Source organism: Pseudophryne corroboree, chromosome 5 (genome assembly GCF_028390025.1).
Source record: "Pseudophryne corroboree isolate aPseCor3 chromosome 5, aPseCor3.hap2, whole genome shotgun sequence".
Taxonomy (NCBI): Eukaryota; Metazoa; Chordata; class Amphibia; order Anura; family Myobatrachidae; genus Pseudophryne; species Pseudophryne corroboree.
The window spans coordinates 333,974,633-333,998,923 of record NC_086448.1 but is presented as its reverse complement, the minus strand read 5'-3'; the positions used below and the strand labels follow the sequence as shown (position 1 = coordinate 333,998,923).

General features: G+C 45.2%; 1 protein-coding gene across 4 annotated transcripts in view; it reads left to right on the top strand.

Annotated features, from left to right (window-relative positions):
* The window catches only part of BBS9 (Bardet-Biedl syndrome 9), an 853,332-nt gene that overhangs the window by 29,822 nt on the left and 799,219 nt on the right, over positions 1-24,291 (top strand). For all 4 annotated transcript variants that reach the window (XM_063922539.1, XM_063922541.1, XM_063922538.1 and 1 more), the window contains exons 4-5: positions 5,152-5,299; positions 22,436-22,500. In XM_063922539.1, the coding sequence (XP_063778609.1) occupies positions 5,152-5,299; positions 22,436-22,500 (213 nt within the window). The remainder of the gene's footprint in view (positions 1-5,151; positions 5,300-22,435; positions 22,501-24,291) is intronic.

Below are 24,291 nucleotides of genomic sequence, written 5' to 3'. Positions count from 1 at the left end.
TTCCCCATGTAAAAGTCAGCTGTGGGTACCTCTGCTTGCTGTTCTCTTAGACTACACAAAAAAAAAAAAATTCTCAGTGCACTGAGATAGAGAATTGTTGCCTAGTTACCTTCCCTACCCTACTCCATTCATTAAATCACTTTTGGGTCCGATGGTTACACCGGGCATGTAACTCCACTCTTTCCAATAAATATTTATGGTTGGGCACCAGCCAAATCGCGCACAGAGGCTGCTGAAGGTTAAAGACCCCAAGGGTCTTATCCTTCCACAAACAGATTTTTTTTAATGGGGTATCTCCCACTTCTGCACCTCAAAAAATAGTAATGAACAGAAACAGAACAGACACTTATCTTGTAAATGTGTAATCTGTTGAGTTCGTTGTTATCAGTTATTCTCCTCACAGTTGTTTGCAGTGGTAGATAAAATTTACCCAATCTAGTGCAGCATGTTCATAATAGGTAAGTATCAAGCTTAATCACCATAAGAGGGCCATTCTGACACTTCATACATTTATAATTAAACAGGTGAGATGGGTAAATTTATATTAAAAGAAAATTTAATAAAAGCTCAAAAAATTATTCCATGTTGTCAGGTGCCGGATGCTTACCTCCGGGACCGAAGGCCAGTACCGGCTGATGGCAGTACTGCGCGGCCATGGCGGGGCTGGCGGAAGTGTCGGTACGACTGCTGGAGTGGAGGAGATGGGTGACCTGGTGGGTAAAAGGGCGTGTTCCCGTGTGTCTGCAGCACTGGGAGCCACCATATTGGAGACCCAAGAGTACCTGTGGCCAATCGCTGAGTTAAGTGGTTGCTCAGTCCAATGGGAGGCAACTTCCTCTTACAAAAGGGGTCAGCCCACTCTTGCATGCTGCCAGTGCTTTATGTTGCTGCCTAGAGCAGAAGCTTCAGTTCGGAGCTCCCTCAGGTACCCGCTGTGGGTTTTCCATGATCCACAGGTCTCTAACTCCGATGTACAGGTCTGCCTGTCATTCTCCACTGCACTTCTGCCAGAGGTTCCTCTGTTCCGCAGTCCGCAGCTGTCCGCCCTCCGGGCGGCACCTCAGGTGCCCCGCGACCGCAGAGGAGTTCCGCGATCATCCGCAGTGCCCTCCAGCCACAACTATTCAGCATCCATTCTTCAACAGTAATATCCAGTGTTCTTCAGTCATGTCACCGCAGCATTCATTCTTCAACAGTAATATACAATGTTCTTCAGTCACGTCACCACAGCATTCATTCTTCAACAGTAATATCCAGTGTTCTTCAGTCAACGTCACCCAGCATTCATTCTTCAACAGTAATATCCAGTATTCTTCATTCACGCATTGTCAGTATTCAGTCTTCAGCAGCGTCCTTTGAGTTCCTCAGCCATGTCGCTTCAGCTCCTTTCAGAGTTTTGTAGGCTAGTTCTTAAAGTTCTGTTCTTCAGTTACTCATCCTTGTACCTCAAGTTATATGAGAAGGAACTACATCCAGCTTCCTCAATTCATAGTATTTGACATAGTAACATAGTATTTAAGGTTGAATAGAGGCAAATTGCCCATCGTGTTCAACCTGTTTTAAGTTGTGATGATTCTACATACTTGCTGAATAATGTTTTATGACTAGTTAGCTACTATAACTCATGTTAGCCCTGGATTAACCACGTTGATATTTTAAGTATTATAACCTTGGGTAGCTTTTTCATTCAGAAATGTATCCATTCCTTTTTTAAATCCAATTACAGAGTCCGCCATTATCACATTCCCTGGCAGGGAATTCCACATCCTGATTGCCCTAACAGTGAAGAACCCTTTCCTCCGTTGCGTTCGGAACTTTCTATCCTCCAGTCGCAGCGAGTACCCACGTGTCCAAAACTGTGTTCTTTTAATAAATAATTCCTCTGATAACTCTTTGTGATGTCCCTTTACATATTTGAAGATATTAATAATATCTCCTCTTAGGCGCCTCTTTTCTAGTGTATACATATTCAACCTAGTAAGTCTTTCCTTATAGTCCAGTCCTTCTATGCCTTTAATCAATTTAGTAGCTCGCCTTTGAACCCTTTCGAGTTCACTGATGTCTTTTTTATACAATGGTGCCCAAAACTGAACACAATATTCCAGGTGCGGACGTACCAATGCCTTATACAGCGGCATGATTACATCAGAGTCCCTTGTCTCAATTCCACTTTTTATGCACGCTAGCACCTTACTTGCCTTCTTTACTGCGATTTGACATTGTGTATGGTTATTAAGCCTATTATAAATGAATACCCCCAAAAATTTTTCCAACTCTGTTTCCCCTAGACGTTCCCCATTTAATATGTAGGATGCAAGTTTGTTTTTAGTCCCAAAATGCATAACCTTGCATTTGTCTGTATTGAACCTCATTTTCCATTTAGACGCCCAGAGTTCAAGTTTAGATAGATCATTCTGCAAGGACTCCACATCCAATTCTGAATTAATTACCTTACACAGTTTAGTATCATCTGCAAAGATTGACACTATGCTTTCCAGGCCTATTTCTAGGTCATTGATAAATATGTTGAACAGTAGTGGTCAGAGTACGGACCCTTGTGGTATTCCGCTGACTACTGGGGACCAGGTTGAGGACTTCCTGTTGACCACTACTCGCTGTACCCTGCTATGCAACCAGTTGCTTATCCATGTGCAAATAGTTTTTCCTAGGCCAAGCTCCTTTAATTTGATCATCAGTCTCCTGTGAGGAACTGTATCAAAGGCTTTTGCAAAATCTAGGAAGACCACATCCACTGCTTTTCCTAATAATCCTAGCGGACTGTAGATACTCCTGTATGCTGTCCCTTAGAAATCCTTCCAATATTTTCCCCACTATAGATGTTAAACTAACTGGTCTGTAGTTTCCCGGAAGATTTTTGGATCCATTTTTAAATAATGGCACTACCTCAGCTATACGTTAATCCTTCGGTACCATGCCTGATCTAATTGAACTATTGAAAATCAAGTATAGGGGTCGTGCTAGTTGTGAACTAAGCTCCATAAGAACCCTCGGGTGAAGTCCATCAGGACCAGGTGATTTATTAATCTTAATTTTGCTTAGTCTCTCCCGTACTACTTCTTCGCTTAAACAAGTATCTAACCCTGAATCATTACTGTCACAATTGTTATGCTCTACTCCCACCATCAGTTCTTCACTGGTGAATACTGATGAAAATAATTTTTTCAGTATGTCTGCTTTTATTTCGTCATCATTTATCAATTCTCCTAATTCATCTTTTAATGGACCCATAGTCTCCTTTTTTTTAACCTTTTACCGTTTATGTATTTAAAAAACTTTTTAGGATTAGTTTTACTCTCTTCTGCTCTTATTGCTTTTTTGCATTTCTTATTACACTCCTTGTAATACTTGAAAGACTCCTCCTTTCCATTAGATTTAAATGCTTTGAAAGCCCGCTTTTTTTTTTTTTTATCCATTTTTGCCTTAACCTTCTTGTTAAGACACATCGGTTTGAGTTTAATACTCCTGCGTTTACTGCCCATGGGAATAAAGGCCCTCATTCCGAGTTGATCACTAGCTGCCGTTGTTCGCAGCACAGTGATCAGGCTAAAAATCGGCATTTCTGCGCATGCTTACGGGCCGCAGTACGCGTGCGCGAAGTACTTACACACAAAACTATGCAGTTTTACACAAGGTCTAGCGACGCTTTTCTGTCGCTATGTTGATCGGTGAGTGATTGACAGGAAGTGGGTGTTTCTGGGTGGTAACTGGCCGTTTTCAGGGAGTGTGCTAAAAAAACGCAGGCGTGACAGGTAAAAACGCAGGCGTGCCTGGGGAAATGGGGGAGTGGCTGGCTGAACGCAGGGTTTTTCGAGCAGTTCTGCTAACCTTTCGTTCGCAATTCTGCTAAGCTAAGATACACTCCCAGAGGGCGGCGGCCTAGCGTTTGCACTGCTGCTAAAAGCAGCTAGCGAGCGATCAACTCGGAATGAGGGCCAAAGTTATGAATATTGCTATCCAGCAACCCTTTTAAAACATCCCACATTTCCGAAGTTCCTCCCTGCTACTTTCCTGCTTCTGCAGCCACTCCTCCAACAAATGCTCAGCCTATGGATTTTCAACTTCAGCCTGTTGTGACACACGCAAGGATATCACATAAGAACATATAAAATACAATCCAGAACTTGATGATGGTGGCCTCCTACCAGATTTTGGATTAGAAAGGTGCCTATAGAAAACTGGGTAAATTTTTAACGTCCCGGGCACACACCAGCTCCACACGGACACCCGTCTTCACCTGGTCTGGTCAAAGGGCCACTTCTCCTCTTAGCCAACGTGTTTTGATCAGTCCTTTGATCTTTGTCAAGGCATATATCTATGCCTTGACAATGATCAGAGGATTGATCAAAACATGTTGGCTAAGAGGAGGAGGCTGTATCTGCCCTAGTTCTATAAAAGCACTCTTGACTTGTGGGATTCTGGGGGCGGGACGAGTGTCAGCGAGAGGTGCGGACCCCCATATGTGTATCCAGTAGTGTAGGTATACATTTATGGCTAAGGTCCGATACTGCAAGAGTAATGTTTTCCATTTTTTGTTTCCCTTTTTATTCATTATCGGATATTTTGGAATTGGATTTCCAAAAACCACAGAAATTGTCAAGTTTTTTTTATGTTTTTATTAAGTCAAAAACATCTATTGAAGACTTATCCAACACGATTTTAGTAAAAAAAAAAAAAAAAAGTATTTATTTTTTTGAACACAGTATATTCATTTTGATGATAGGAACTTGAACTTTTAAACTATTTAGGATAACTGGCCATTCATACTTGGAGGTCCCGTATTAATATTCTAAATCGATCGCCATAATCAAAATGATCCATGAAAGAATTCCTCATTGCAATACCTGCTCTGCAAGCACTGAATAGAGGTGCCCCTGGACTACCCAATCACTGTTACCAGCAGTGATTGGGTCACACTGGGGAACCTTGTAGTCCATGTGCCTACTTAGCTAATCTGACCATGTGTTTATAAAAATGTCATCAGATTATTCAGCAAAGATAAAACATTGCAATGGCCAATATCAATGACAGGCTTTAAAAATTAAAATCCTGCTGCTGATGCTTTTCTATGTTTTTAGCGGATACATGGCCTTTTATATGCTATCTCCATAAGGTGTCTCTTTATTTCCTCAGACAAAATAATTGTTGGAAGTTACAGTGGATATCTGCGTTTATTCTCTCCTCATCCTCTAAAAGCTGATGGAATTCAGGCTGAAGATCTGTTACTTGAGGTTCAGTTGCGCAACCCAGTTCTCCAATTAGAAGTGGGAAAGTTTGTTTCGTAAGTACTCAGTATAAACCTCAGGAAGACCTCTGGTTGCAGATCCTTGGTTTATCAATATCCATTTTATGAAAACTGTTAACTTGTTGGCAGCTCCATAGCAACTTAGTTCAGCTCCCATGATACGGCCTAGCAATATGAGTTCTGCAGGGAATTTACAGTTTTGGAAAAATAATAAGTGTTGCTATAATAAAATCTACTGTATGGTCATTGTATTATCAGACATGTAAAAACGTAAGTATATTTTCTTTAAAAAATGCACTTTAACATATAAGAACGTGAATAACTTTGTTGTTGACGTGTAACAGCAATCTGCATATCTATATAATGAAGAAAACAGAGCTTTCTGGCGTACCCTATACCCCTTTCTGTCTGTTTCTTTCTTTCTTTCTTTCTTTCTTTCTTTCTTTCTTTCTTTCTTTCTTTCTTTCTTTCTTTCTTTCTTTCTTTCTTTCTTTCTTTCTTTCTTTCTTTCTTTCTTTCTTTCTTTTTCTCTCTCTCTCTCTCTCTCTCTCTCCTCTATTCTCTGTGCTTTTTCTTTTTCTCTCTCTTGGGTTGATGTATCAAGCAGTGGAAAGAGTGGAGAAGTTGCTCATAGAAACCAGTCAGATGCAGTCTATTTTGATGCAGTCTTTTTATGAAATGATGCGTAGAACCTTATTGGTTGCTATGGGCGACTTCTCCATTGGTCCACTTCACTCTTTTCACTGCTTGATACATCTTTCTCGTAACCTCTCACAAGCAGGTCCCTTTTCCCTCGTGCTTTTCCCTTTTTTTTTTTTTTTTTATAATCAACCCCCCTTCCTGCCCATTTTCTGCAAGGGTATTGAGAACTTTTTTGATTCTACAGATTATATTTGTGAGGGTATTATGGTTGGAGCAATGGTTTTATAGCTTTAATGTATATAACAGATCAGAATTCTGGATTTACCTCTGATTACTGCGTCTCTAGTTAGTGCCAATCTTTTTCAAAGTTTCTTCTTATTCCCACCCAAATTTAGGGTGGAATTTAATGATTTGATTACTGCACTTACTCCATTCTATTTGCAATCATGTTAAGAAGCTTTTGGTTCTAATCTTCTTTATATATATATATATATATATATATATATATAAAAAAAGACTAAAGAAGATAATTTTATAGCACTGCTACAAGTTTGGCAGGATTTTACACATGTGAAAACCCTGGAATATAATTTCTAACATTTTTGCTGTTTAAGCTATATATAAACTTCACTTCAAGTATTGTATAGTGTAACAACGAACAGTGCACTTCCAAAGGGGTACATTTACAAAGGTGGGAGTTTTTTTTAGAACTGGTAATGTTGACCATAGCAACTAATCAGATTCTATCTATTACCTACTTAAAGTAGCTAGATAAATATTAAGTATCTGGTTGCAATGAGCAACATCACAAGTTCTAAAAAAAACCTCCCACCTTAGTAAATGTACCCCAAAGTCTCCTAATCAGAATGCATTCAATTATTTACTGCAAAATAATACTGCAAATGAAGTGGAACTGTTTCCCAGTACCGAAAAATACAGTATCATCCAGCATCCATTACAAACCTCCAAAATGTAGACCCTTGCTTATTATTTTAGTGTAAGTGCTCCTAATTGCCCACACAACACATTATAAATTGCACATTTCCCTGACCCTGAAAACGGGAGGTATGATGCGTGGTTTACACAAGCAGTTAAATCTGGTCCATTTTTAAGGTGAAAAATGCTGTGCAACAATATTTACATATGTGCCTTCTCCAACCAGGTCATTTAGTCCTACAAAATCAAGACATGTTTTTTTTAGTTCAGTACAAAGCAAAAGGAACCCAGTATGATGAGGCAATGTGTTCCATCTTACTCCACCTACTGCAATGTGATGACACGAATCACAGCATCATGCTCTACCCAATTTCATGACAACCGTACTTGCACGGATGCTATAAGTGAGGGGTTTCTAGCTTCACTTACCTACCCTCCACACTTCCCAGGAGGTCTGAAAAGCCAGATACTCCTCATTGTTCTATACGCTAATAAAATGTTTATTGAATAATATCATCCACAATAAAGAAAATAATCAGCTTAAGGGTAGATTCAATTACATGCATTGGCAGCTTATGTTGCATATTTATCTGCAAGTTACAGTACTAAGATATTGCTTGATCTATGCTGATCTAAGCTGCAAACAGAATCTGTGAGTTAATGCACATAACCATTGGAAGCCACCCCAACTTAATAGAAACTGCCCTGCAATATAATTACTTATATACTGTAATATCCTTATTAGTGCTTTCACTGGAGATAGTTGTTTATCATTGGATTAAGTAATATCAAAATTATCAGAATTTTATTTGCTTACTATAAATATTACATTGATGCTTTTCCCATAAAATGGTTGAACCTTCAGAAAACTAGTTCCCCACGCAAGAGTCTTTCTTTCTTTCTCTTTTACATACAGTATAAGCTAACTACATATTCCCCAATATACTGTAGACCATTATTATGTGGTGTCACCCATAGCTACAGCCAGTTAATTTGATTTCAAAATATAGTATTTTTTTGTGATGAAGGGAAGGTTAAAGAAAGGAAAATAAGAAGCTGAGGGAAGGGATCTAATGCTGCTTATAGAAGTAGAAAACATAAACATAATTGAAGATCATAAAGTTTCCTAACACCCCCCCCCCCCCGCAATTTATCCATTCCTCCCCTCCTGGGGCAGAGTTGGCTGTTTCCTATTTATTTAGGTTCTCATAACTTATTCACTGGGTTTATCTGGACTTCTTCCATTTGTTTGTTATGTATTCTGTAATTGCGCCAACTCTTTGTTTATGTTCTGAAAAATAACTCTTCCACATTTAGGGGGTTATTCAGGTTTGTTAGCAAACCAAAAAGACAAGCAACTGGGCAAAACCATGTTGCACTGCAGGTGGGGCAGATGTAACATGTGCAGAGAGAGTAAGATTTGGGTGGGTTATATTGTCTCTGTGCATAGTAGATATTGTCTGCTTTATTTTTACACTTATTGAGTTATGGAATAATATTTATAAATTATATATTTTTTAATATTAATATACCATATATGATTTTCTCTAACGTCCTAGAGGATGCTGGGAACTCCGTAAGGACCATTGGGGATATACGGGCTCCGCAGGAGATAGGGCACTTTAAGAAAGCTTTGGATTCTGGGTGTGCACTGGCTCCTCCCTCTATGTCCCTCCTCCAGACCTCAGTTTTACACTGTGCCCAGAGGAAGATGGGCGCACTGCAGGGAGCTCTCCTGAGTTCTTTGCATTAGAAAGCATTTTTGTTTGGATTTTTCTATTTTTACAGGGAGCACTGCTGGCAACAGGCTCCCTGCATCGAGGGACTGGGGAGAGAGGAGCAGACCTACTTAAATGATAGGATCTGCTTCCTCGGCTACTGGACACCATTAGCTCCAGAGGGGGTGAACACAGGTTCGTCCTGGGCGTCCACCCCCGGAGCCACGCCGCCGTTCTCCTCACAGAGCCAGAAGAACAGAAGCAAGAAGACGTCTCAGGCGGCAGAAGCCTTCAGCGGCTTCACTGAGGTAACGCACAGCACCGCAGCTGTGCGTCATTGCTCCACACACCTCGCACACTCCGGTCACTGTATGGGTGCAGGGCGCAGGGGGGGCGCCCTGGGCAGCAATAATAACACCTCAAAACATGGCAAAAAGATATATACATGTACAGCTGGGCACTGTACATGTATATAAAAGAGCCCCCGCCATTTTTACACAAATTTGAGCGGGACCGAAGCCCGCCGCCGAGGGGACGGGGCTTCTCCCTCAGCACTCACCAGCGCCATTTTTCTCTCCACAGAACGCTGAGAGGAAGCTCCCCGGACTCTCCCCTACTTACACACGGTGAAGGGGTGTTTAAAAGAGAGGGGGGGGGCACATAATTGGCGGATAAGATATTATACAGCGCTGCTGGGGGAAAAACATTTTGTGTTGGTCTCCAGGGTCATTGCGCTGGGGTGTGTGCTGGCATACTCTCTCTCTGTCTCTCCAAAGGGCCTTAAAGGGGATACTGTCTTCAGAAAGAGTTTCCCTGTGTGTGTGGGAAGTGTTTCGGTACGTGTGTGTCGACATGTTTGACGAGGAAGGCTCGCTTAATATGGAGGGGGAGTGTTTGAATGTCAGGTCGCCGTCGGCAACGCCGACACCGGACTGGGTGGATATGCTGAATGTCTTAAATGCAAATGTGAATCTCCTGCATAAAAGGTTAGACAAGGCTGAAGCTAGGTCAGTCAGGTAGCCAGACTATGCCTGTCCCTGTGGCGCCAGGACCTTCAGGGTCTCAAAAGCGCCCCATATCCCAGGTCGCTGACACAGATACTGACTCTAGTGTCGACTACGAGGATGCAAAATTACAGCCGAAGGTGGCAAAGGGTATTCGATACATGATTATTGCCATAAAAGAGGTTTTGCATATCACTGAGGAACTCCCTGTCTCTGACACGAGGGTTCACATGTATAAAGGGAAAAAGCCTGAGGTCACGTTTCCGTCCTCATTTGAGCTAAGCGAATTGTGCGAAAAGGCTTGGGAGTCTCCGGATAGGAGACTACATGTTCCCAAAAGGTTTCTTATGGCGTATCCTTTTCCACAGAGGGATAGGATACGATGGGAATCTTCGCCTAAAGTAGACAAGGCGCTGACACGCTTATCCAAGAAGGTGGCACTGCCTTCTCCGGATACTGCTTCCCTCAAGGATCCTGCTGATCGCAAGCAGGAAATTACCATGAAGCACATTTACACACATTCAGGAACTATCGTTAGACCGGCCATGGCGTCGGCCTGGGCTTGTAGTGCTGTCGTGGCATGGGCAGACTCCTTATCTACGGAATTTGACACCTTAGATAGGGATACCATTCTAATGACCATTGAGCATATCAGAGATGCTGCCTTGTATATGAGGGATGCTCAGAGAGACATTTGTTTACTAAGCTCCAGAATAAACGCTATGTCTATTTCTGCTAGGCGACTCTTGTGGACCCGACAGTGGATGGGAGACGCCGACTCAAAGCGGCATATGGAGTCATTGCCTTACAAGGGGGAGGAGTTGTTTGGAGAAGGCCTCTCGGACCTTGTCTCTACTGCTACGGCCGGTAAATCGAATTTCTCTAACGTCCTAGTGGATGCTGGGGACTCCGTAAGGACCATGGGGAATAGCGGGCTCCGCAGGAGACTGGGCACTCTAAAGAAAGATTTAGTACTATCTGGTGTGCACTGGCTCCTCCCTCTATGCCCCTCCTCCAGACCTCAGTTAGAATCTGTGCCCGGCCGAGCTGGGTGCTCCTAGTGGGCTCTCCTGAGCTTGCTAGAAAAGAAAGTTATTTTGTTAGGTTTTTTTATTTTCAGAGAGCTTCTGCTGGTAACAGACTCTCTGCTACAAGGGACTGAGGGGAGAGAAGCAAACCTACTCACGGCAGCTAGGTAGCGCTTCTTAGGCTACTGGACTCCATTAGCTCCAGAGGGATCGAACACAGGTACCTAACCTTGATCGTCCGGTCCCGGAGCCGCGCCGCCGTCCCCCTCGCAGAGCCAGAAGAACAGAAGCAGCAGAAGCATGAAGACATCGAAATCGGCGGCTGAAGACTCCTGTCTTCACTTAAGGTAGCGCACAGCACTGCAGCTGTGCGCCATTGCTCCCACAGCACACCGCACACTCCGGTCACTGTAGGGTGCAGGGCGCAGGGGGGGGGGGGGGCGCCCTGGGCAGCAATTAAGATACCTTTTGGCAAAATTATACATATATACAGTCAGGCACTGTATATATGTACGAGCCCCCGCCATTATTTTTACACAGAAAAGGGACAGAAGCCCGCCGCTGAGGGGGCGGGGCCTTCTTCCTCAGCACTCACCAGCGCCATTTTCTCTCCACAGATCCACTGAGAGAAGCTCCCCAGGCTCTCCCCTGTAATAGAAGAGGGTAAAAAGAGAGGGGGGCATATAAATTTGGTGCAAAAACAATATATACAGCAGCTACTGGGTTAACACTAAGTTACTGTGTGATTCCTGGGTCAAATAGCGCTGGGGTGTGTGCTGGCATACTCTCTCTCTGTCTCTCCAAAGGGCCTTGTGGGGGAACTGTCTTCAAATAGAGCATCCCCTGTGTGTGTGGTGTGTCGGTACGTGTGTGTCGACATGTCTGAGGTAAAAGGCTCCCCTAAGGAGGAGATAGGGCAAATATGTGTGTGAGAGGGTGTCTCCGTCGACAACGCCGACACCTGTTTGGATATGCGTAAGTGCTGAGGTGAATTTATTGCACAAAAGATTAGAGAACAGACAGGAAATCTACCCATGTCTGTCCCTATGTCACAGAGACCTTTAGAGTCTCACAATGCTCACTATCCAAAATAATAAACACTGATATCGACACGGAGTTTGGCTCCAGTGTCGACTACGATAATGCAAAGTTACAGCCAAAATGGCTGAAAGGTATTCAATATATGATTATTGTAATAAAAGAGGATTTGCATATCACTGATGACTCATCTGTCCCTGACACAAGGGTACACATGTTAAGGGGAAGAAAGCTGAGGTAAATTTCCCTCCTCTCATGAGGAAAAAGAGCGGGAAACTCCAGACAAGAGACTGCAGCTTCCCACAAAAAATTCTCAAGCAGTATCCTTTCCCCACTAGGGCCAGGATGTGATGGGAATCTTCCCCTAGGGTGTCCCGTTCACCCAGAAGGTAGCACTAGCTATTCTCAGGGATCCTGCAGATAGCGTGCACATTCTAGTATACTACTCAGACCGGCGATTGTGTCGGCATGGGTTTATAGCGCTGTGGCAGCGTGGACAGGTACCTTATCAGCAGAGATTGAGACCCTAGTATGCATATATATATATATATATATATATATATATATATATTTAGAAATATATATATATTAAAGATGCTGTCTTAAGTGATATATATATATATATATATATATATATATATATATATTAAACATGCCCAAAGAGACATGAGTATACTGGGTCCTAGAGTCAAAGCTATGTCGATTTCTGCTTTACGTGTCCTGTAGAATATGCAATGGACAGATGATGCCGACTTAAGAGGCATTTGGAAGGCTGAGGATTGTGTGGAGAAGGGTTCTCGGACCTGGTCTCCACAGCTATAGCTGGTAATTCTGATATTTTGCCTTATATTCCTGCACAGCCTACGAAAGCACGACATTATCAAATGCAGCCTTTCGAATAAAGAAACAAGAAAGTCCGAGGTGCGTCCTTTCTTGCCAGAGGCGGGGGCAGAGGAAAGAAGCTGCACAACACAGCTAGTTCCCAGGTACAGAAGTCCTCCCCGGCCTCTACAAAAATCCACCGCATGTCGCTGGGGCTCCACAGGCGGAGCTAGGCCCGGTGGGGGCACGCCTTCGTAAGTTCAGCCACAAGTGGGTTCACTCCCTGTTAGATCCCTGGGCAATAGATATTGTGTCTCAGGGATACAAGCTGGACTTTGAGAAGATGCCCCCTCACCGACGGCCCTGCCAGCTTCCCCCCACGAGAGGGAAACAGTGTTAACTGCAATTCATAAATTGTATCTTCAACAGGTGGTGGTCAAGGTTCCCCTCCTTCAACAAGGAGGGGGTTATTATTCTACCATGTTGTAGTTCCGAAACCAGACGGTTCGGTCGGACCCATATTGAATTTAAAATCCCTGAACATATACCTGAAAGGGTTCAAGTTCAAGTTGGAATCGCTAAGAGCGGTGATTGCAAGCCTGAAAGGGGGAGATTTTATGGTGACTCGGGACATAAAGGATGCATTGCTTCATGTCCCCATTTATCCACCTCATCAGGCGTACCTCAGAATTGCGGTACGGGATGGTCATTACCAATTTCAAATGTTGCCGTTTGGTCTCTTCACGGCCTTGAGAATATTCACCAAGGTAATGGCGGAAATGATGGTGCTCCTGCGGAAGCAAGGTGTCACTATTATCACGTACTTGGACGATCTCCTCATAAAAGCGAGATCAAGAGAGCAGTTGCTGAACAGCGTATCACTTTCTCTGGAAGTGAAACGGCAACACGGCTGGATTCTATATATTCCAAAGTCGCAGTTGTTTCTTACAGCTCATCTGCCTCTCCTAGGCATGATCCTAGACACAGACCAGAAAAAGGTTTATCTCCCGATAGAGAGAGCTCAGGAGCTCGTGACACTAGTCAGGAATCTATTAGAACTAAAACAGGTGTCAGTGCTTCACTGCACTCGAGTCCTGGGAAGGAGGGTGGCATCATACGAGGCCATTCCCTTCGGCAGGTTCCATACCTTCCAATGGGACTTACTGGACAAGTGGTCCGGATCACATCTTCGGATGCATCGGTTAATCACCCTATCCCCCAGAGCAAGGGTGTCTCTCCTGTGGTGACTGTAGAGTGCTCACCTTCTCGAAGGTCGCAGATTCGGCATTCAGGACTGGGTCCTGGTGACCACGGATGCAAGCCTCCGAGGGTGGGGGGCAGTCACACAGGGAAGAAATTTCCAAGGGCTGTGGTCAAGGCAGGAGACTTGCCTTCACATCAATATCCTGGAACTAAGGGCCATATACAACGCCCTAAGTCAAGCGGAGACCCTGCTTCGCGACCAACCGGTTCTGATCCAGTCAGACAATATCACCGCAGTGGCTCATGTAAACCGCCAAGGCGGCACAAGGAGCAGGGTGGCGATGGTAGAAGCCACCAGAATTCTTCGCTGGGCGGAGAATCACGTAAGCACACTGTCAGCAGTGTTCATTCCGGGAGTGGACGACTGGGAAGCAGACTTCCTCAGCAGGCACGACCTCCACCCGGGAGAGTGGGGACTTCACCAAGAAGTCTTCACGCAGATTGCGAATCGACGGGAACTGCCACAGGTGGACATGATGGCGTCCCGCCTCGACAAAAAGCTAAAATGGTATTGCGCCAGGTCAAGGGACCCTCAGGCGATAGCTGTGGATGCACTAGTAACACCGTGGGTGTTCCAGTCGGTCTATGTGTTTCCTCCTCTTCCTCTCATACCAAAGGTGCTGAGAATTGTAAGAAAAAGAGGAGTGAGAACAATACTCATTGTTCCGGATTGGCCATGAAGGACTTGGTACCCGGAACTGCAAGAAATGCTCACAGAGGACCCATGGCCTCTGCCTCTCAGACAGGACCTGTTGCAACAAGGGCCCTGTCTGTTCCAAGACTTACCGCGGCTGCGTTTGACGGCATGGCGGTTGAACACCGGATCCTAGCGGAAAAAGGCATTCCGGATGCAGTTATTCCTACGCTGATAAAGGCTAGGAAGGACGTGACAGCAAAGAATTATCACCGTATATGGCGAAAATATGTGCTTGGTGTGATGCCAGGAAGGCCCTACAGAAGAATTCCAGCTGGGTCGATTCCTGCACTTCCTAGAGTCAGGAGTGACTATGGGCCTAAAATTAGGGTCCATACAGGTCCAGATTTCGGCCCTATCCATTTTCTTTCAAAGAGAACTGGCTTCACTGCCTGAGGTTCAGACGTTTGTTAAGGGAGTGCTGCATATTCAGCGCCCTTTTGTGCCACCAGTGGCACTTTGGGATCTTAACGTGGTGTTGGGTTTCCTGAAATCCCACTGGTTTGAGCCATTTAAGACTGTGGAGCTAAAGTATCTCACGTGGAAAGTGGTCATGCTGTTGGCCTTGGCTCCAGCTAGGCGTGTGTCAGAATTGGCGACTTTGTCATGTAAAAGCCCCTATCTGGTTTTCCAGATGGACAGGGCAGAATTGCGGACTCGTCCGCAATTTCTGCAAAAGGTGGTGTCATCTTTTCATTTGAACCAACCTATTGTGGTGCCTGCGGCTACTTGTGACTTGGAAGATTCCAAGTTGCTTGACGTAGTCCGGGCTTTGAAGAATTATGTAACCAGAACGGCTGGGGTCAGGAAGACTAACTCGCTGTTTATCCTGTATGCATCCAACAAAGTGGGTGCTCCTGCTTCAAAGCAAGCTATTGCTCGCTGGATCTGTAACACGATTCAGCAGGCTCATTCTGCGGCTGGATTGCCGCATCCAAAATCAGTGAAAGCCCATTCCACAAGGAAGGTGGGCTCTTCTTGGGCGGCTGCCCGAGGGGTCTCGGCATTACAGCTTTGCCGAGCTGCTACTTGGTTGGGTTCAAACACATTTGCAAAATTCTACAAGTTTGATACCCTGGCTGAGGAGGACCTTGTGTTTGCCCATTCGGTGCTGCAGAGTCATCCGCACTCTCCCGCCCGTTTGGGAGCTTTGGTATAATCCCCATGGTCCTTACGGAGTCCCCAGCATCCACTAGGACGTTAGAGAAAATAAGATTTTACTTACCGGTAAATCTATTTCTCGTAGTCCGTAGTGGATGTTGGGCGCCCGTCCCAAGTGTGGACTTTTTCTGCAATGCTTGTATATAGTTATTGCTTAAATAAGGGTTATGTTATAGTTGCATCAGGGTTTATCTGATGCTCTGTTATTGTTCATACTGTTAACTGGGTAAGTTTATCACAAGTTATACGGTGTGATTGGTGTGGCTGGTATGAGTCTTACCCTGGATTCCAAAATCCTTTCCTTGTAATGTCAGCTCTTCCGGGCACAGTTTCCTTAACTGAGGTCTGGAGGAGGGGCATAGAGGGAGGAGCCAGTGCACACCAGATAGTACTAAATCTTTCTTTAGAGTGCCCAGTCTCCTGCGGAGCCCGCTATTCCCCATGGTCCTTACGGAGTCCCCAGCATCCACTACGGACTACGAGAAATAGATTTACCGGTAAGTAAAATCTTATTTTTTTACCTTATGTTCCCCCGCAGCATGCTAAGAAGGTACCGCATTATCAAATGCAGTCCTTTCGTTCCAATAAAAGCAAGAAGGTACGAGGATCGTCCTTTGTTACCAGAGGTAAAGGCAAGGGAAAAAAACTGCACTCGGCTAGTTCCCAAGAGCAGAAGTCCTCCCCTACTTCCGCAAAGTCCACCGCATGACGCTGGGGCTTTCCGGGGGGAATCAGATCAAGTGGGGGCACGTCTTCGTCTTTTCAGCCACGTCTGGGTTCTATCACAGGTGGATCCCTGTGCAATAGAGATTGTTTCCCAGGGATACAGACTGGAATTCGAAGACATGCCTCCTCGCCGGCTTTTCAAATCGGCTCTGCCGGCTTCCCCGTCGGAGAGGGAGCTAGTGTTAGCTGCAATTCACAAATTGTACATTCAACAGGTGATAGTCGAAGTCCCTCATCTCCAGCAAGGAGAGGGTTATTATTCATCCCTGTTTGTGGTACCGAAACCGGACGGTTCGGTCAGACCTATTTTAAATCTGAAATCCCTGAACCTGTACTTAAAGAGGTTCAAGTTCAAGATGGAATCGCTCAGAGCGGTCATCGCCAGCCTGGAGGGAGGGGATTGGATGGTGTCCCTGGACATAAAGGATGCGTACCTTCATGTTCCGATTTTCCCTCCTCACCAGGCATTCCTGAGATTTGCAGTACAGGACTTTCACTACCAATTTCAGACCTTGCCGTTTGGTCTTTCCACGGCCCCGAGAATTTTCACCAAGGTAATGGCGGAAATGATGGTGCTCCTGCGCAGGCAGGGCGTCACAATTATCCCGTACTTGGACGATCTCCTCATAAAGGCGAGATCTCTGTCCGTGAAGACGTTGCAGAGGCACGGCTGGATTCTCAATTTACCGAAATCCCAGCTAGTCCCTGCAACGCGTCTGACCTTTTTGGGCCTGATTCTAGACACAGACCAAAAAAGAGTTTTTCTTCCAGTGGAGAAGGCTCAGGAGCTCGTAGCTCTGGTCAGGAACCTATTGAAGCCAAAAAAGGTTTCAGTGCATCATTGCACGAGGGTTCTGGTTCGGCAGGTTCCATGCAAGGACCTTTCAATGGGAACTATTGGACAAATGGTCCGGGTCCCATCTACACATGCAAAAACGGATCACCCTGTCTCCCAGGGCCAGGGTGTCTCTCCTGTGGTGGCTGCGCAGTGCTCACCTCCTGGAGGGTCGCAGGTTCGGCATTCAGGACTGGGTCCTGGTGATACGGACGCGAGCCTCCGAGGTTGGGGAGCTGTCGCACTAGGAAGAAATTTCCTGGGTCTCTGGTCAAGCCTAGAGACTGGTCTCCACATCAATGTCCTGGAGTTGAGGGCCATATACAACGCCCTACGCCAAGCAGAGGAATGGCTTCGGAACAAACCGGTTCTGATTCAGTCAGACAATGTCACGGCAGTGGCTCATGTAAACCGCCAAGGCGGCACAAGGATCAGAGTGGCCATGGCAGAGGCGACCAGGATTCTAAGCTGGGCGGAAGGCCATGTAAGCGCACTATCAGCAGTGTTCATCCCGGGGGTGGACAACTGGGAGGCGGACTTCCTCAGCAGGCACAACCTTTTATCCGGGAGAGTGGGGACTTCATCAAGAAGTCTTCACACAGATCACGGATCGGTGGGGACTGCCTCAGATAGACATGATGGCGTCCCGCCTCAACAAAAAGCTAAAGAGGTATTGCGCCAGGTCAAGAGACCCTCAGGCGGTTGCGGTAGACGCTCTGGTGACACCTTGGGTGTTCAGATTGGTCTATGGGTTTCCTCCTCTACCTCTCATACCCAAGGTGTTGAGGATAATAAGAATAAGAAGGGTCAGAACAATCCTCATTGTTCCAGATTGGCCAAGGAGGACTTGGTATCCGGATCTGCAAGAGTTGCTCACAGAAGAGCCGTGGCCTCTTCCTCTAAGGCAGGACCTGCTGCAGCAGGGGCCCTGTCTGTTCCAAGACTTACCGCGGCTGCGTTTGACGGCATGGCGGTTGAACGCCGTATCCTAGCGGAAAAAGGGATTCCGGAGGAGGTCAGTCCTACCCTGATCAAGGCTAGGAAGGACGTGACGTCGAAACATTATCACCGTATATGGCGAAAATATGTTTCTTGGTGTGAGGCCAGAGCTGCTCCTACGGAGGAGTTCCAGTTGGGCTGTCTGCTTCACTTCCTTCAAACGGGAGTGAATTTGGGCCTAAAATTAGGGTCCATAAAGGTTCAAATTTCGCCCTTATCCATTTTCTTTCAAAGAGAATTGGCTTCTCTTCCTGAAGTACAGACTTTTGTGAAGGGCGTGCTGCATATTCAGCCTCCCTTTGTACCTCCGGTGGCGCCTTGGGACCTTAACGTGGTATTAAGTTTCCTCAAGTCACCTTGATTTGAACCACTCAAAACAGTGGAGTTGAAATATCTCACTTGGAAAGTGGTCATGTTGTTGGCCTTAGCTTCTGCAAGGCGGGTTTCGGAATTGGCGGCTTTATCATATAAAAGGCCATACCTGATTTTTCACGTTGATAGGGCAGAGTTGAGGACTCGTTCTCAATTTCTGCCCAAGGTGGTCTCACCTTTTCATATGAACCAACCTATTGTCGTGCCTGTGGCTACACGGGACTTGGAGGATTCCGAGTCCCTGGATGTGGTCAGGACTTTGAAGATTTATGTGACCAGAACAGCTAGGATCAGGAAGACCGAAGCTATGTTTGTTCTGTATGCGGCCAACAAGGTTGGCGCTCCTGCTTCAAAGCAGACTATTGCTCGCTGGATCTGTAACACGATTCAGCAGGCGCATTCTTCGGCAGGATTGCCATTGCCTAAAACGGTTTAGGCCCATTCCACTAGGAAGGTGGGCTCTTCTTGGGCGGCTGCCCGAAGGGTCTCGGCACTACAACTGTGCCGAGCTGCTACTTGGTCGGGGTCAAACACCTTTGCAAAGTTCTATAAGTTTGATACCCTGGCTAAGGAGGACCTCCTGTGTGCTCAGTCGGTGCTGCAGAGTCATCCGCACTCTCCCGCCCGTTTGGGAGCTATGGTATAATCCCCATGGTCCTTACGGAGTCCCCAGCATCCTCTAGGACGTGAGAGAAAATAAGATTTTACTTACCGGTAAATCTATTTCTCGTAGTCCGTAGAGGATGCTGGGCGCCCGTCCCAAGTGCGGACTTCTTCTGCAAGACTTGTATATAGTTATTGCTTACATAAGGGTTATGTTATAGTTGATCGGGTTTGAACCGAGGCTATGTTATTGTTCATACTGTTAACTGGGTAGTTTATCACAAGTTATACGGTGTGATTGGTGTGGCTGGTATGAATCTTGCCCTTAGATTTACAAAAATCCTTTCCTCGTACTGTTCATCTCCTCTGGGCACAGTTTCTCTAACTGAGGTCTGGAGGAGGGACATAGAGGGAGGAGCCAGTGCACACCCAGAATCCAAAGCTTTCTTAAAGTGCCCTATCTCCTGCGGAGCCCGTCTATCCCCCATGGTCCTTACGGAGTCCCCAGCATCCTCTACGGACTACGAGAAATAGATTTACCGGTAAGTAAAATCTTATTATTAATATACAGATATATTTTAATTAATGTGCGTTTAGCACATATATCTGCAAATCTGTTGTGTCAGGCTTACAAACTAAGTGGCTGATAAATATACGCAGTCCGACTCCTTATACATATGAATTCTGAAATTATAATGTTATGATTCCTTAAAGAGAGTTCAGACTTGAGATTACTGCTCTTATCATCTGATTGTTTATTTACAGGCAAATCAAATCATACAGAATAAGATATACACAGTAGTGACATATATACTAATACTATTTATGCTTCCTTAATTATAGAACTTAAAACAACATGAAGCAATCTAACAAATTTAGACAATTACTAACATAAAGTCTATACTTGCAAGTGCATAGTTACATAGTTGTTCCATGATGGAATATTCATAGCTACCTAAAGACCATTCCTTCTGTGTGTCACCATCTCCTCCAGCACCTAGCTTCTTCTCTACTGACTCACTTAGGGGTATATGCAATTGCGGTCGAATTGCCGCAAATGTCGAAAAACGGGTCATTTTCGACAAAAAAAAAAAACCTGTCTAATTGGATTCGACAATGCAATACAGTACTTTTCAACAAAAAACCTGCCGTTTCAGATTCGACTTTTTGCAATTCGACATTTGTCAAATTCGACATGTCTGCAATGGTAAAAATGCGGCTTTTCAACAAAAGTATATTCAATTGAAGAATGTTGATTCGACAACAGTGCTTTTCGACAGTCATTTCGTCAATTTCATTACGCCTCATTTTGCTGTCGTGATCTATTAAATTTTTTTTAAAACATGGGTTTTTTTGTGTTTTTTTGATTGCTAATAGCATATCTATTTATATTAGAAGGGATTATCTACTTGGTTTGTCTATTTAGGAGCTGTGCACGTCTGAGCTGTCAGGCGGCGCATAGCGCATAGGCGCTCCATTATATTCAATGGTGGGAACTTTGCGGTCAGCGGTTGACCGCGAGGTAATGTGGGGTCACCCTCGCGGTCAACCGCTGACCGCAAAGTTCCCACCATTGAATATAATGGAGCGCCTATGCGCTATGCGCCGCCTGACAGCTCAGACGCGCACAGCCAATCATGAGAGTGCCACGATGTGGCGCTCCCTGATTGGCTTAAGGGACCCGCTTTGACAGCAGTCACGGGGGGTCCCGGCAGTTGGGGAAAGGCTTCCCATGTGTAAACATGGGACCCCTTTCAGTGCGTGGTCCGTGGTTTCCGTTTTTTTATTTTGCCAAGTACGTGGATTACAAACAAGAAGAAGACCGATCTACACAGGATTGTTGTGAGTATAATTTTATTTACAGGTACCCCGTGGATTCTACGTGGAGAAGGGGACCGAGCCTTAGTGTCAACATAGGTAAGTATGTGTGTATGTTGGTGTACATGTATGTAATAAAGTTATACTGTCACGGTGTGTGTGTGTGTGTGTGTGTACTGTTTTTATTTGGGTATTGTTTTTGTAGTAGAACTACAGGTACCAGCGGGCCTGTTTCCCCCCATGTTGGTACTTGTGGTTCTCCAAGTACCAGCTTGTGGGGGAGGCTTGCTGCTACAAAAAACAATATTCTTTTTTTTGACACTTGGCTATCAGCCTCCCATCCGCCGCCCTTGGATGGGGGGGACAGCCTCGGGCTTCACCCCTGGCCCTTGGGTAGCTGGAGGGGGGGACCCCTTGATTTAAGGGGTCCCCACTCCTCCAGGGTACCCAGGCCAGGGGTGACTAGTTAGTGATTTAATGCCAGGGCCGCAGGGACCTATATAAAAGTGTCCCCCGGCTGTGGCATTATCTTTCTGACTAGTGGAGCCCGGTGCTGGTGTTAAAAATACGGGGGACACTTACGTGTTTTGTCCCCCGTATTTTTGGCACCAGGACCGGACGCAGAGCCCGGAGCTGGTTGTTAAAATACGGGGGATCCCCTGTCATTTTCCCCCCCGTATTTTTACAACCAGGACCGGCTCAAAGAGCCCGAGGGTGGTTATGCTTAGGAGGGGGGGGGCCCCACGCAATTTTTTTCAGGGTTTTTTTATCACTTTTGTGCTGTCCATGAAGTCGAATCCAGGATGCACACTATTCGTCAATTGGTCCGTTTTTCGACAGCGGGACTGTCGAATCCGTTTTTTATTGAATATGTCAAATTCGGGTCCCGGCGGCCGGGATTCGACTGTCGAATTGTGTCGAATCCAAAAACAGTGGAATCCCAGACGGAATTCGACCGCAATTGCATATACCCCTTAATCTTCTTACAACCAACCTGACTTAACTACTTCTGACTGAACTCATGTGTATATATACCTATAAACATCTGCTAGTACAGTCTAATAGTGTTTTCAGTGCAATAGATAATTATAGATTTGCCATTTACATTCCAAGGTGTCATAAAACAAACCCTGAACTAAGCTGGGTTGTCCTGCTCAAGCAGGCATGGCAAACTTGGCCCACTCTGCCTCAAGCATGGAGAGTATTGTAAAATTCAAAATGGTTTTTCATCCAAAATTCTGTTGTGTTAACAAGTTTTGCCTGTGTTAACAATATTTCAGTTTGAACACACCCCACCCAAATCTAACTCTCTCTGCACATGTTACATCTGCTTCACCTGCAGTGGAACATGGTTTTGCCCAATTGGTAACTTTTCCAGGTTTACTAAGAAACCTGAATATGGCCCATAGGGTGGATCATCTCTGTAACACTGTCACATGTCGTGTAACATGTCAAATAAAATGGTTTAGTATTAATTTTTTTTTTCTTGGTAACTTCTCCCCTTTTCTTGTAGAGGTACAGAACTTCTCCATCTTGCTGTATTGCATCCAAGAAAGCTGTGTGTCTATTCTGTCTCAGGTACATGCAGGCTTTATATCCCATCAATATCTTGTCGTTGCAGTATTTTATTACTTATTGCTAATCAAAGTTGATCTAATGAAAGTTAATAATAAGAGGCCAATGCAATTTTTTGGCAGAAATAGGCTGATTTATTTACAGTGCCTTCAATAGCTTCTGCACCACAATAATATAGAAGGGGAGGGGGATTGAAGAATGGAGGACCACTTGGTTTGCATTATATCATTGAATTAATCCTGTCTGTTCTTTATTTACTGTGTACGTGGTGCCACCATTTTATTATTGTTACGCATTCACCATACCTTAATGTTACATACACCATACAGTTTGTTGTTGGTTGGCAAATTGAGAAATTGCTGTTTTGTTTTATTAAAATAAGAATTTACTTACCGATAATTCTATTTCTCATAGTCCGTAGTGGATGCTGGGGACTCCGAAAGGACCATGGGGAATAGCGGCTCCGCAGGAGACTGGGCACAAAGTAAAAGCTTTAGGACTAGCTGGTGTGCACTGGCTCCTCCCCCTATGACCCTCCTCCAAGCCTCAGTTAGGATACTGTGCCCGGACGAGCGTACACAATAAGGAAGGATTTTGAATCCCGGGTAAGACTCATTACCAGCCACACCAATCACACCGTACAACTTGTGATCTGAACCCAGTTAACAGCATGATAACAGAAGGAGCCTCTGAAAAGATGGCTCACAACAACAATAACCCGATTTTTGTAACAATAACTATGTACAAGTAATGCAGACAATCCGCACTTGGGATGGGCGCCCAGCATCCACTACGGACTATGAGAAATAGAATTATCGGTAAGTAAATTCTTATTTTCTCTAACGTCCTAGTGGATGCTGGGGACTCCGAAAGGACCATGGGGATTATACCAAAGCTCCCAAACGGGCGGGAGAGTGCGGATGACTCTGCAGCACCGAATGAGAGAACTCCAGGTCCTCCTCAGCCAGGGTATCAAATTTGTAGAATTTAGCAAACGTGTTTGCCCCTGACCAAGTAGCTGCTCGGCAAAGTTGTAAAGCCGAGACCCCTCGGGCAGCCGCCCAAGATGAGCCCACTTTCCGTGTGGAATGGGCTTTTACAGATTTTGGCTGTGGCAGGCCTGCCACAAAATGTGCAAGCTGAATTGTACTGCAAATCCAACGAGCAATCGTCTGCTTAGAAGCAGGAGCACCCAGCTTGTTGGGTGCATACAGGATAAACAGCGAGTCAGATTTTCTGACTCCAGCCGTCCTGGAAACATATATTTTCAGGGCCCTGACTACGTCCAGCAACTTGGAATCCTCCAAGTCCCTAGTAGCCGCAGGCACCACAATAGGTTGGTTTAAGTGAAATGCTGAAAACACCTTAGGGAGAAATTGAGGACGAGTCCTCAATTCCGCCCTGTCCGAATGGAAAATCAGATAAGGGCTTTTACAGGATAAAGCCGCCAATTCTGACACGCGCCTGGCCCAGGCCAGGGCCAACAGCATGACCACTTTCCATGTGAGATATTTTAACTCCACAGATTTAAGTGGTTCAAACCAATGTGACTTTTGGAATCCAAAAAAAAAACTACATTGAGATCCCAAGTGCCACTGGAGGCACAAAAGGAGGCTGTATATGCAGTACCCCTTTTACAAACGTCTGAACTTCAGGGACTGAAGCTAGTTCTTTTTGGAAGAAAATTGACAGGGCCGAAATTTGAACCTTAATGGACCCCAATTTCAGGCCCATAGACACTCCTGTTTGCAGGAAATGTAGGAATCGACCCAGTCGAATTTCCACCGTCGGGCC